The sequence below is a fragment of the Colobus angolensis genome, unplaced genomic scaffold, assembly GCF_000951035.1.
Source record: "Colobus angolensis palliatus isolate OR3802 unplaced genomic scaffold, Cang.pa_1.0 Scaffold133, whole genome shotgun sequence".
Lineage (NCBI taxonomy): Eukaryota > Metazoa > Chordata > Mammalia > Primates > Cercopithecidae > Colobus > Colobus angolensis.
Window position 1 is genome coordinate 4,380,684 of NW_012114411.1, and position 15,077 is coordinate 4,395,760.

Genomic DNA, 15,077 nt, shown 5'->3' on the forward strand with positions numbered 1-15,077 from the left:
TTTTTTTTTTCGCCTTGATTTTGAGATTTTGAAGCTTTTTTAGAAACCTTGTTTTTGGAAGCATTACAAAAACTGGATGGCATGCTATGTCTGGCCTTCAAGTTCTTTAGCTATTTTCTTTCCAAACGACTAAAAGGCTGTGATTACAATTACAGTCCACCCAAGTTGGAAATCTTGAATGGCAGTCCTAGTAGCTACTTTAAAAATTTTTTTAAATTTTTTATTTTTTTGAGATGGAGTTTCGCTCTGTCACCCAGGCTGGAGTGCAGTGGTGCCATCTCAGCTCACTGAAAGCTCTGCCTCCCAGGTTCACGCCATTCTCTTGCCTTAGCCTCCCAAGTAGCTGCGACTACAGGTGCCCGCTACCACGCCCAGCTAATGTTTTATATTTTCAGTAGAGATGGGGTTTCACTGTGTTAGCCAGGATGGTCTTGATTTCCTGACCTCATGATCTGCCTACCTCGGCCTCCCAAATTAGCTATTTTTACAACTTAAATAACTGAAGATGAAGGCAATTTATTTTTAAATTAACTGCTTTCAGGATAAGATTGGCATTCAACTGTAACTTCAAAATACATGCAGAGTGCAAGCACTGCCATCTCCCTCCACTGCTGTTGCTTTGACAGAGTCATTTCACTGCCCTCCAAGCCGCTCTCCTGCCTCCCCTGGTGCATGGAAGTAGGGTTCCAGAAGGCTCTGTGACCATCTAGAGCTGGTAGACAGAGCACAGCTGATAACATGAAGCCTGAGCAGGTACTGCTCACCTGGAATCCCCATGGCTCACAGGACGTTGTAACAAGTTGGAAATGGACTTGTTCTAGTCCATGGCAGAGTTTGTGTGCACTGTGTGCAGTGGTCTGGAGTAAATGCAGTGACCTGCACACCTTCACGATCCAGCTCCCTGGGGTTCTCGCTCCACAGCTCTCCGCGGGTTCTTGAATATGCCTGGAGCTCCCACCTCAGGGAATACACAGCTTTTGTTCTTCCACAGGGAACACTCCTTCCTCCCTCCCCCTTAGATCACCATGGCTGGTCTTCACCTCCCTTAGGTGTTTCCTTAGCTGGCTTCTTAACCCTAAGACCGTCATGATCTACCCAATTGGGGATTGTATCCCTTCAAATACTCCCTATCTCCCCTCTCTTTCTATTTTAACAAGTTTAATGAATAGACTTTACTTTTTAGGGCAGTTTTAGATTGTTTAGATGCAAAGCAAATTTGAGCAGAAAGTACAGAATTCTCCCATTACCCTCTCCCTAACCTGCAACCTCCCACACCACCACGTCAGAGGATGGTTTCTTAATTTAATGATTCATTAATTTACCTGTCAGGTCCTTTTAGTGAATCAAAGGGGTGTTTAATCATTATTTATTTTTGAAGTAATGACTTGAACACAACCAAAATTCACCGTGCTGTTTGGTCTATGTTCAACTGTAATTTACTACTGTAATCTGAAAAATGACAATTTCATCTTCTCCATGGCTGTTACTAGTATAGTACATTTTTAAAGCAATTAAAAAATCCATTTATGTGCAAATGTTTTGTGAACGTATCACATGCTAGGTGAAAATTCTAGGAGTGAAGAGAAACAGATGAATGTCCTCAGTGGCTATGAAGTTTGAATGGCTGAAGACTTTCTAAAATTAAAAATAAAATGAAATAAAATAGTCCTCTTCTAGAAGCAGCAGATGTGGAAAATCTCCATAAGGACAAGATCAGATGACAGAGAATTATTTAATAGATGCATCTCCTTGTCCTGAACCAAGTAAGTTGAGAACAAGAGAGCCTCTATCTTGTTGAGGCAGTAAGGAAGGATGTATTTTGTGAAGGGAAAATATAACATCTTTATGAATGACTGTAACATATTGTATATGACAGAGGTCTATAAACTTACCCATCACTGTTAACATCTGATACGACAATGGTATATCCAAAATAAGATGCCATCTGCAAAGGAAAATCAGGAGATGACATTCTGTGTCCAAACAGTCAGTTTTGCAGTCATGTCTCCATTATTCCTGAAAAATTCATCTCATTGTGGTACATTTTTGCATTTAAATTTGTAGACTCCTGGAAGTTGCCAGGGTCCTTTTGCCTCATTTAGCCTAACCCCTGACCCAGTGAATAATTTCCCCCATAATAACCCTGACATCTGCTTGGACACCCTCTGGGGATGTTCAACAATCAGCCCATTTAATTGGTGGACACAGCTATCGGAATGTTCACTGCTAAATCTGGCTCTTCCATCACTTGTAGCACTTAATCCCACCAAGTTCTGCAACCTCAGATCTCACAGAAGAAATCTAATTCCACTTCCATATGATGTTGTATGAAAATATTTTCAGGCCAGGTGCGGCGACTTATGCCTGTAATCCCAGGACTCTGGGAGACCCAGGCAGGAGAGTCACTTGAGTCCAGGGGTTCAAGACCAATCCTGGCAATATGGCGAGACCACATCTCTATAAAAAACAAAACAGAATTAGCAGGGCATGGTGGCATGTGTAGTTCCGGCTAACTGGGAGGCTGAGGTGGGAGGATCTCCTGAGCCTGGGGAGTTCAAGGCTGCAGTGATCTGAGATCACACAACTGCACTCCAATCTACGTGACAAAGAGAGACCCTGTCTCAAAATAAAATATTTTCACTTGGCTCACCATCCAAGCTCTCTGTGTTAGAGATATGATATGTGGTACCAAAACACAGATGACACTTGTGAGTGCACTGACTACAAGAGAAGAATTAGGTAGGATTTACGCTTCCTGCTTCAGAGGAAGCATAAAATGTTTTCATGTTGGGGGAACCCGCATCTCAGTGTCAGTTTGTATTGTGCTCATAGTCAACAAAAGCTCCTAAATCCTTTCCATGAGTGTACCTAGTATACCGCAGTCTCTCCACATTTTTTTAAATTTTTTTTTTTTTTGAGACAGAGTCTTGCTCTGTTGCCCAGGCTGGAGTGCAGTGGCATGATATTTGCTCACTACAACCTCCCTCTCCTGGATTCAGGAAATTCTGTTGCCTTAGCCTCCCAAGTAGCTGGGATTACAGGTACCCACCACCATGCCCAGCTAATTTTTGTATTTTCAGTAGAGACGGGGTTTCACTATGTTGTCCAGGCTGGTCTCAAACTCCTGACCTCAGGTGATCCATCCACTCAGCCTCCAAAGTGCTGGGATTACAGGCATGAGCCACTGCGCCCAGCCTCCCCCCATTTTATCTCTGCAGTTTTTCTTTTTAAACCTGTTTTTGGATTCATAATCTTTTCAGGATTTATACTTTCATCAGATTTGACCCATAGTTTCAGCTTGCCAATTTTGCTTCCATAGTGTGCCATGCATTGTTTGAGGTGACGTAGCTTCCTATCATGCCCTCATTTAATGAACACGCAATCCCTTAGAAGGCACGTGCCCCAGGAGACAGAGACTTTGGTCTGTTTTGTTTACTGTTCTATCTGAACTTTCCGAGCAGTGTCTGGACCAAAGTAGGTGCCAAGTGCCAAACGCTCTTTGCAGAGAAAATGAATATACGAGTTAACAAGTAGCATGTAACAACTCAATTCTTGCACCTCTTTTCTCTGTTCCAAACATAGATCGTGAAATTCTTACTCTTTTATGTGGTGGTGTGTGGCCTTCACTCAGAGGAATTTCATCATTTATGAAATTTCATCATTTATCACCTTCTGAGGTTCAGGATTACAGAACTAGGTAGTGTTGAGGAGAAGAAGTTACAGAAAGGCTAAATTTAACAATGTTTAAAAAGTTTCTAATGATAAAAAGTAAACAAATCTGGGCAAAGGAGAAGCATTGCTAGATTCTCATTCACTTATTAATTACCACCACTTAGGAATAGTTGTTTGAAATAGTTGTTCAATATCTATTCAACTTCCTGCTCATCTCAGTCTTATTTCTCCAAACCTTCCAAAAGAACATCAGGAGATGTAAAATGCTTTGTTGAAAATGTCAGAGTAATAGACTAAAGCCCCAAATTACAGCAAAACGATGTCAAAATCATTTTGTGTTTATTTTTGAATCTGCTGACTTCTCTTCCTTCATTTTTTTTCCAACAGAGACAGTGGTCTCACTATGTTGCCCAGGCTGGTCGTGAACTCCTGGCCTCAGCGATCCTCCTGCCTTGGCCTTCCAAACTGCTGGGATTACAGGTATGAGCCACATTTCTTTAAATACTGAGTTGGTACTTCCATCTAAGGGAAGCCAGTTGTGAACTGAATTTGTTTCTCCAGATAATCGATTTTTCTCTCCTCTTCAAATTAAATTAACATGGTTAATTTTGAATGTATTACTTCCACAGTTTGTTCATATTTAGTTTAAAATTAAGTGTGTAGTTCTGTTCATAAATAGTCACATATAAGTTACAAACACAAGGAGTTCATTTTAGGTTTGTCCGGCATTCAAACATGGAGGCCTAAATCTATATCTTACAGACACAGATGCAATTATTTGTGATCATCATAAGCCCACGTATTCACATGCATCTCAAATTATAGAAGATTTAATGGCACATGGGAATTTAGTGGCTTTTGTTTAGTCAAAAGACAGGAAACAGGAAGTGGGATGGAAAGGAATTAACATTTCTTGAAGAGTTGTTATGTGCCAGGGAATCTTCTAAGTCATCTATAATCCTTGATTTATTTCATTCTTAAAAGGAGCTTGGAAGAGAAACATTTTATTCTTATTTTGCAAAGCGGCCCAAAGAGGTCAGGTAATTTTCCTTTGGTCTCACACGGTTCCTGAGTGGTGCAGTGGGAACTGGAAGTCTCATCTGTCAACTGCAGAAGTTCAGGCCCTTTTTACAGAGACATTCTTCCCATATCTTATATCAAAAGCTTCAGGCATTTATAGACTATAGAAAGATTCATGTTAATACAAAACCACTTCCCGGTGTTCTTAGAAAAAAATTCCTAATCCCAAACACCGCCCACCTCCCCCACCAGTCTTCTATGAGTAGTCCCCATCCCCTCCGTCCTCAGCTCCTACGTCTCTCTTGCTTACAGAGACGGTGGTCTTCACTCTGCTCTTCACACATGTCCGGCTAGTTCTTGTTTGAAAGCCTTCGTGTTAGCCTTCCCTTGCCTGGAAGGTTCTAGATAAGATGGCATAGTTGGCTCTGTCTTGTCATTCACATCTCAGCCCAGACATTGGCACCTCAGAGGCCTCCCTGATCACCCCATCCAAGGGCTTCCTTGCCACCTCCCTCCTGTCTTATATCACTCAGCTTTATTTTCTTTAAATCATGGTTCACAATCTGAAATTATGAACATTTATTTGCTTGTTAATAAACTGTCCCTCTCCATCCCCTGCCACCTCACTGCTGCCTGAGAGCTGGGTGGGATCTGACTGTCTGATGCACACGATTGCATCCTCAGTGCCTAGGACAGTTTCCAGTACATAGTAGCTGCTCATTAAATATTTGTTGAATGGATGAATAACTGGTATCAATATTACAGTCTACTGGTAACCCAGAGTGATTTTATTTATTTAATATTAAAATGTCTCTACCTGTTCGCCAGTGAAATTCTGAATAAACGTCATATCTGTAGAGTTAATGATTGAAACCTGAAATCATAGAAATTAAACAGGTTACACCATTTGACGTAGAATTGGAGCCCTTTTTTAAAACTACAACTTGAATCATTTAAAATTTTTTGTAAAGTGTGATAAATGGTTAGCTAAATGTAAAACAAAAATGAAAGCCTACAGAATGATCTCATTTAAAAAAAAAAAGCCAATTGAAGTTTTTCTTTATGGTTAAGTCTGGGATGTTTTCAGACAAAATGCATGCTTATTAATCTGAGCTGGAGAAATAAAAGTTGAATTCAAGAATATTGAGAGCAATTAATTTGATGATCGGTTGATTTAACCAGGATTTTTGTCTAAATCCATTTCTGTTCTTGTGCTACTATAAATTGATCATTATGGTTCTTTGCAAGAAAAATTAGGTTTTAAAATGCTATGCACAAGGCAAAAATATTCCTTTTAATTCTACTTAGCCAAACATGACGCTTTCTAGATACTTTTGCAAAAGATGAACTTTATTTAAAGTATGGTTTTCTTTCAGATTTATTTATTTGCTTTTCCTAATTTCACAGTAACGGGTTTGAATAGTATCACCCCAAAATTTCATATCTACCCAGAACATCAGAGTAAGACTTTATTTGGAACTAGGGTCTTTGCAGGTGAAATTAGTTAAGGATCTCAAGATGAAATCATCTTGATAGGCCCTAAATCTGATGACTGATGTCCTTATAAAAAGAGGAGAAGACACATGTAGACACAGAGGGCAGAAGGCCACACGAGGATGGAGGCAGAGACTGGTGGGATGTTGCCACAAGCCAAGGTATGCCAGGGACTGTCAGAGGCTGCAAGGGGGCAAGGAGAACCCTCTTATCATAGATGCTCTGGTGAGAATATCGTCCTGCCCACAATTTGATGTCAGATTTCTGGCCTCTAGAACTGTGAGTGAATAAATTTATGTTGTTTAAAGTCAGCCAGTTTGTGATTCTATGTTATAGCAGTTGTAGGAAACAAATAATAAATTTACAATTAGTTAAATTTACAATAAAATTAAATAATGCAATTAATTAAAATAACTGAAATAACAATTGCTTTTATTTCTACTGTATGAGACATATTAAGGTGTTGATCATAACCATGGCATCCTCCACAATTATTCTCAGATTATACCCACAGGTAGGACAAGCCTTGTGGGTATGTGACTTGTGCAGTCACACAGGACCCTGTGCTTAGATGGGTCCCACACTTGGTTTAATCCTCTGCTGTTGCTGTCCTGAAATTTTTGATAATTTTTGAACAAGGGGCCTGTGTTTTCATTTTGCACTAGGTCCGTCAGTTGCCTAGCTGGTCTTGCACATAGATAGAACAAATCTAATCTGGCTTGTTTTCCTTCCTTATTCGTAAGCAAGCAGGATGAATCGGGAGGAGGAACTCCTTAATAAAGGAAGTGTTAAAAGACTTAAAAGTTACATAAAATGAAACATTTCTTTGCATATACAGATGGTCCTTAAATTATGATGTTTCAACTGACAATGGTTCAAAAGTGATACACATTCTGTAATAGTCATACTTTGAATTTTGAGTTTTGATCTGTTCCCAGACTAGCAATATGGGATAGGATACTCTTACTTGAGATATGAACACTTTATTATACAATAGGCTTTTGCCCACGTGTGGGCTAATGTAAGTGTTCTGAGCATGTTTAAGGTAGGTTAGGTAAGCTATGATGTTCGGTGGGTTAGGTGTATTAAATGTGTTTTCAACTTACAGGATTTTCAAATGATGGGTTTCTTGGGACGTAATTCCATCAAGGAACATCTGTACAAGAAAATATCCTATTCCTATAATGCATTCTCAGTACTCACATATCCAAAATTCTGTGCTCCTCTTGGAACTCCAGCAACCAATTCTGGGGAGGAAAATAGTCATTCAGAAGGGGAATTACACACACACACTCACACACACCCACACACCATATAATAAATAAGCGGTAAAGACAGTGCTTTTTAAATGAGTGGCTATCATAACAGAGCAGGGGTCCCCAAGCACGAGGCCATCAACCAGTACCTGTCTGTGGTGTGCTAGGAGCCTGGCCACACACACAGTAGGAGGTGAGCCTCAGGTGAGCCAGAACAAAGCTTCGTCTGTATTTACAGCCACTCCCTGTTGCTCACATTATAGCCTGAGCCCTGCCTCCTGTCAGATCAGCGGTGGCATTACATTCTCACAAGAGCGCGAACCCTATTGTGAACTGTGCATGTGAGGGATCTAGGTTGCACGCTCCTCTTCAGAATCTAACTAATGCCTGATGATCTGAGGTGAAACAGTTTCATCCCAAAACCATCCCTCACCCCTACATCTGTGGAAAAATAGTCTTCTATGAAACCGGTCCCTGGTACCAAAAAGGTTGCGGATTGCTGATGTAGAAGGTTGGAAATTTGAAGCCAGGGCTTTGTGTTTACTTTTGTTTCTTCTCCAGATAATAGAAAACAGAAAAACAGAGGTCATACCCCTTTGTCATACTTTGACATTTATGTCTTCATTGGGAGTCTCTCTGCACTTTGGTCTCTAGATCATGAACCTGGCTTCTTGGGTCTGCATGGGATTTATAAGTTAGACCTCTTACTGTGATTCTTCCAGCTTTTACTATAGTGACATCTTTTGTACTAGTATAAACATTACAGTTCTGATTCCATCTCAGAGTCAAGGGAGGGAATGGGATCAGGTGCGAAGCAGAGAGGGGAGCCTTGGACAGGAACGCGGATGATTCATCTACAGCAGCAGGAGAGCAGGGGAAGCATGCTCTTGAATTATAAAACAGGGTTCGGAAAAACTAAGCAATCTGGATAGACTGCCAGAAAGTTGACAGAACTAATAGTACCCTGTCCAGTTTTCAATAATCTTTATTTGGTATAAATTAAGTTCTCCTGACACTAAAAGCAAACCACAATCAGATCTAATAGGGTTGACTGATTTCAGAGTCAGGCCTGTGGGTGAGGACAGATTCTAGAGGATTGGGCCATTTGAGAAACATGACAACCATGACTTCTCCCATCCCACAAACATCGGGAATTTTGTGTTTAAAATATCAGTCATCCCACCCAGTAACGGTGAAGTCTGCAATCTCATATGACCACAACTCTAAGGAGTTATTAAATGTAACATTGAGTAAAGATGCTCCTAATTTTTTAATAAATGATCAGGACAGCTTAATTGCTTGGGGTCTAAGGCAAGTCTGAACTGTCACTCAACTACAAAAACTATTCAGTTGGAAGGAAAAATAGGAGACTTTTCTTTTTCAATAATTCAAGGTGAAATCTTCAGAAGGACCTTTTTTTTGTTGTTTGTTTTTTTAAACAGGGTCTCACTCTGTTGCTCAGCCTGGAGTGTAGTGGCATAATCATCATGGCTCACTGTAGCCTCAACCTCCTGGGCTCAAGCCATCCTCCTCCCTCAGCTTCCTGAATAGCTGGGACCACAGGTGCATGCCACCACGCCTGGATAATTTTTGTATATTTTGTAGAGACGCAGTCTCACTATGGTGCCCAGGCTGGTCTCAAACTCCTGGGCTCAAGCCATCCACCTGCTTCGGCCTCCTAGAGTGTTGGGATTATAGGCCTGAGCCACTGTACATGGCCAGAAAATATTTAATAATCAATATAATCAGGAAAAATTTAGATTTTTCTGGGAACACATGACTTGAGTAGCATGACTAGTGAGAAGCAAAACTATTTCCTTCATTTGCAGCTTAGAAAGGTTCTATCACTGTTGAACTCATAGATGGTGAGTAGTACAAGTCAAAAATTGACAGCAAAGTCAACATTCTTTCCAACATGTCAAATTACATTCCTGGACTTGGTTAGGGACAGATTACTTTCCTGGGTTTTAGCTCACTACATCTCACTCTAAAGTGATAACAAAGGCTCTTAACCTTTTTTGAGTCATGAACATGTATGAAAATTGGAAGAAAGCTATAGATCCTCTCACTGGAAAAATTATACACAATCAAATCTTGCATGTAATATTTAGGGATTCCAATCCACTGAAGCCCATCCATGTCCCACCCAGCAGTGGGAGGATCCATGTTAAGAACCCATCATCTTGAGGACATTGAAGTGTTCACTGTTTTTTTAAAATAGAATTCTTATTCCCTGTTGTCTAATTAAGTAAATCTTGAACATGCACAGTCCTGGATTCGTAGTGATCTGGTGAGCTGATTGCGATGTTCCTCGATAGTGCTTTTATTTTAGATATCCTCAAAACACTTAAAACACAATCCATTTTCAGACATTTTATTTTAAATAGTTTAGATATCCTCAAAACACTTTTTATTTTATTTTAGATATCCTCAAAATACAAAATATCCTTTTAGATATCCTCAAAACACTTAAAAACCAATCCATTTCTGAGATCTGATGGAAAATCACTACTGTTTTCTACCATCTTTCTCTACAATGTACTCTTGTGCATCATTATTTATTTTATTGGATCAAAACTGAATGCTATTCTGGAGAGCTTTCCAACAAGACTCTTTTTTTTTTTTTAGACGAAGTCTCAATCTGTCACCCAAGGCTGGAGTGCAGTGGTGTAGTCATGACTTACTTCAACCTTGACCTCACAGGGTCAAGCGATCCTCCTGCCTCAGCCTCCCAGCCTCCTAAGCTGGGATTACAGGTGCATGCCACCATGCCCAGCTAATTTTTGTATTTTTGAGAGGAAGTCTCACTATGTTGCCCAGGCTAGTATAGAGCTCCTGAGCTCAAGCAATTCTCCCACCTTGGCCTCCCAAAGTGCTGGAATGACAGGCATGTGAGCCACCACACCCAGTCCAACAATACTTCTAATGCCATATTAAAGAAATAATAATTTAGCATGTTTTACAGTTTCCTTTGTAAAATTTTCAGTGATTTTTAGATTTGACCTGTTCTCAAGGCACTAGTGCACTAGTTACTCAATACTATCTTTGATGGTTCCTAATTCAATGGTTCTTGTGACAGCCAACAGCGCTTTTTAGATATCAGGCCTTGCACTGTTTTATGGATACACAGAGTTAACTCATTTAATTCTCACAAGAATCCTGTGAGGTAGACAATACTGTTAGCATCATCATCCTTATTTTAGGAATGAAAAAAGTTGGAGGCACTAAGGTGCTCAGTAACTTCTCCCAGGTCACAGAGATAGTAAGTAGCGAGGTCAGGGTTTAAACCCAAGAGGTCTGGCTCCAGAGTCCAGGCTCTTAAGCATTACAATATACTGCCTTTTAATACCTTGAAGAAGACCTAATGAAAGGACAAGTCCTTTATGAATTAGTTTGTACCTAAAAGAAAGATGTTTTTTCAAAGGAAAAAATAAAAACCTGATTATCTTCAACCTGAACTGTAAAACTTTGTTTATGATTTTCTGCTTTGTATACCTTAACACAAAACTATGAAAGGATCTGTGATGATTCCTAGAGGTGACCGTATTTCATTTACTCTTAATTATTTGTGAATTAAACCACTTGCGTTAGTGAAATGCAGTCAGTGTTCACATGAAACAAGATGGAAAATGGTAAATACTGATTGATGATTGACTCATTCAATAAATATTACCAGTTAAGTAAAAATTCTCATTTATTGCCTTGCATCTAAGTATTTCTCACGCATTCGCTCATGCAATCTTCAGAACATTATTTTGAGTTAGTTAGTATTAGTGTTATTTAAAGATGAGCAAATAAGAACCAGAGAGGTTGTCATATCCTGAGGAACAGAGAGTCTGTGAAGTCAGAACTTGAACCTATGTGGATCTTGACTCCAAAGATTCTACTTAGTTCTGTCAGGCTGTTTCCCATATGAGTCTATTATGAGCAACACATGGTCTAGTCTTTGTAAAGGAGATAAATAAGAACAATATATAATGATACATAGATTTGCCTTCAAGGAGGTAGACACGAAGAGAAGTGATATATATGATACCATTTTTCCTTACTCTCATCTCAATCAAATCTACATAGGCAGCCAGTGTGATTTGTTCTCTTTTTTTCTTTTAGATTACAAGCATAATTGGATTATATTTACTCCTCAGCTGAAACCTTTCATGTCTTCTCTCCTGCATGTTGAATAGATACCAGAATCGTTTCCATGACCCGTAAAACTGGACATAATCTGAGCCCAGACCTTTCTTGAAGCCAATCTCATTTCACTATTAAAGTCTGGCAGTCAAACTGAGGTCTTTGAACACCCCCATTTTCTACACACCTTAGAATATAGAAATTGGCCTATGTCTGTCTGACACCCCGCCCTCATCATCCCAGGCTCTATTCAAATGTTTTCTTAACACTGAAGCTTTCCTTACTCTATGTTTAGAATTTTATCCTAGCACTTATCATAATTTAATTAGGCATTCTGTGTTAATTATTTCATGTTCATCAGCCCCAGTAGACAACAGTCACAGCAAAGTAGAGAAGGCAGGACAGAAGGGATATATAGGAGATAGGGATTCGTTTGTTTTGTTATTTGCGGTTTGGGTACGTTCAAAGAGGAAAAAGGAAGTAAGGTTGGGGTGTTGGATTGGAGTTGGCTGGGGAGAGTAATTTTGGACATGTCCAATATGAGAGGCACTAGAAATGAAAGTTAAAAAGGGATCTGAATTTCACAAATTTGATCTGTCACTAACAGCATGACTTTTAATCATCTATATTGTTCATTCATAACATGGGACTATGGCCCTAATATTTTATTGCTTAACTAGATTTCATACAGTTGATATTCTTATGAAATTATTTGAGACTTAAAATGCTGTACCAAAGTATTTTTTCTACAAAATATTATAGGCACTCTGGGATTCCATTAACATACCTTTTGTATGGCAAATAAAATCACATTGATAGAAAAACTTTTTGTCATTTTACCATTTCCCCATGCTTTATAAGTGATTTAAACTCAACAGTGTCTCTCACCTTGCTGAGAATCCCCAGTAAACTCCCCAGCAGCAACTGAGTATCCTGTTTTAAAGAAAAGAAACAAACTCATCACACTAATGACTTAACCAAATTAGTTATATCTAGAAAAAGGTGAAAGGGCTACCATGGTACTGCTTTATTTAGAAATCTCTACAAATATTATAAAGATTAAAGATTCTATAAAGGAAAAATTAATCACACTGAAAGGAACACTTTTATACTAAATCCTGAATGCATAATAGATTTTCTACTACTTAAGTAGTAGCATAGCAAAAAAAAAAAAAAAAAAAAGAGAGAGAGATTCTGAGGTCAATTTTTAAAAGCATGGACACTTCATAATCCACCTTGAGTGTAAATGGTGGCTGTTGCATTTTAAGAGCTGCTGATTGAAAATAATCAGACAGAATACTCTGAAAGATTTCCTTTGGCTCAGGTTTTGCTATTTCTGGTCACCAGCAAGACCTACTTCCTAATACCTCTCATGATGGTTTTCCACAATTTCATTTAGCTCTAAAGTGAGGTGCTGGCTACATTGACAAAACATAGCTACATTTCTTTTTCAACTTCATCAAGCAATCAAAAGGCCACTAGGATACCAAAGGTGGGAAACAGTAGTGGTAAAATAACATTGTGTGGTTTGTACATAATACAATTTGAGAATATTTCAGCAACTCACACTTCTCTTATGCGGCTCTGTTAACTAGAGAAGGCTGTTATAATGCTGTCCCTGTCACACTGGTAGCAGCCCTGCTAATACGTAGTGTCTACTACTGGTGAAATAGTTCACGTGGAAGAGACTGCTATGGAGCCAAGAAAATAGCTGCTCAAATTATGTATTACACAAAGTGGCTGGAAAAAATAGCAGTATTAAAAAGAAAAGAAAAATCGAGTCTACTCGAATAAAAGGACACTTGTATAAGATGCCAAATAACATTGGATAAGTCAGGGATAAAACTTGCATCTGCATTTACTATGCTTGTCTTTTGAAAAACCACAGATGTCTTGGCAATGGGTCTTACCAAGGTAACTGTCATCATAGGAAGCTGGAGCCACTTCTGTCTGCTTTTCTCCTGCCAGTTTTCTGAGGATATCCTTGAATGAGTAATTTGCAATGATATCTGCAACACTGGCAGTGATCACTTGCCCTGTGTTTGAACAAATTAATACGTTAACTGAATGAATGCAAGAGGCAGGCCTTCCCTGGGCAAACACACATTCCCTTGAAAGCTATGGTGGAATTGCTTGCTTTTTTGATGATGAATTTTCCTGCCTGCCACTCGAACTCCAAGGCAGAGTTAGTTACAGCTGGGTAGAGCTTTCCATTCTGACCGAAGACCAGAGATGAACTAAAATATTATGTTGGTCTTCCTGCTGCTTTCAAAATACACATTCCACCTCCAAATAATAAAAATATCTAAGAGTGGAGGCCAAATTTGCAGGCCAAATTTATGTGATGTAATTTTTTGTTTTTTTAGCGGGGAGACAGTCTCTCGCCCTGTCTCCTGGGCTGGAGTGCAGTGGCGCGATCTCAGCTCACTGCAACCTCCACCTCCCGGGTTCAAGCGATTATCCTGCCTCAGCCTCCTGACTAGCTGGGACTATAGGCGCCTGCCCCCACGCACGGCTAATTTTTTGTATTTATAGTAGAGATGGGGTTTCACTATGTTGGCAAGGCTGGTCTCAAACTCCTGACTTTGTGATCTGCCCGCCTCAGCCTCACAAAGTGCTGGGATTACAGATGTGAGCCACGGCGCTCAGCCATGATGTAATTTTTATTCTGGAATATTTCAGCTGGAAAGAAGGTTTGAGATCATTTAGTCAAATACAGCTTCTTCTAGGTGGAGAAACTGAGGCCCAAAGAGCTAGAGTGCATTCTCTAAGGTCATATGGTTTTGCTAGTAGGATATCAGGCATTATAACCAATGTTTCCTTTGGCATTCTAATAAAACTTTTGGTATTCTTGCAAAGTATAGATACTGTGTTCAATCTAAATCACGTATCTGATTAATAAATAATAAAATATATCAGCTAAGTTAAACGAAGGAATTACAAAATCTTTGAGCCATCTGCTTTTCTTGCTAAAATATAGAGAGAGCATAAAATTACAACAATGGGAAGCAGCTAGGTCCAATGAGATCCAAAATTCAGCAAAAGAGAAATCCATGGGCACCAACATTGATATGATAAGAACTTTGACTAATCTCTCTCAAAAGTCACTCTCCGAAGTCTTGAAATATGGCATTGGGGTAGACAAATATCTAAAAGACAGCCAGCAATTTCTGCTGCAATTTCTATGCATTCCTGTGTTTACCATGGACATTTAAGGCAAAAGTGTGAGATCATGCTCTTTGGGAGAAAGCTGAAGAAATGCTTTCAAAAGACTATCATTTAACATCAATTTGAAAGCCACATTAGTCTTTGGGATTTCACACAATTGTCTCTGGGTAAGAGCTAAAGACTCTCTTTCCTCCATCCCACATACACACTGTCTTTGCTGTTTCCTTTAGCTGTGTCTATAAACATTATCATCTTAAAACTGAATAAAACTTTAAATTCTATGTCTCAAACATGTGTTTCTATATGCAATTGCTATGGCAAATTTTTTTTTTTTGA

General features: G+C 39.3%; 1 protein-coding gene across 2 annotated transcripts in view; it reads right to left on the bottom strand.

Annotated features, from left to right (window-relative positions):
• Nucleotides 1–15,077, bottom strand: part of ITGA8 (integrin, alpha 8) — a 205,515-nt gene that overhangs the window by 140,371 nt on the left and 50,067 nt on the right. The window contains exons 7-11 of one of the 2 annotated variants that reach the window (XM_011934275.1): nt 13,484–13,609; nt 12,462–12,506; nt 7,390–7,433; nt 5,510–5,566; nt 1,893–1,945 (exon numbers count right to left, since the gene is read on the bottom strand). In XM_011934275.1, the coding sequence (XP_011789665.1) occupies nt 1,893–1,945; nt 5,510–5,566; nt 7,390–7,433; nt 12,462–12,506; nt 13,484–13,609 (325 nt within the window). The remainder of the gene's footprint in view (nt 1–1,892; nt 1,946–5,509; nt 5,567–7,389; nt 7,434–12,461; nt 12,507–13,483; nt 13,610–15,077) is intronic. The other variant, XM_011934276.1, reaches the window with a different exon arrangement.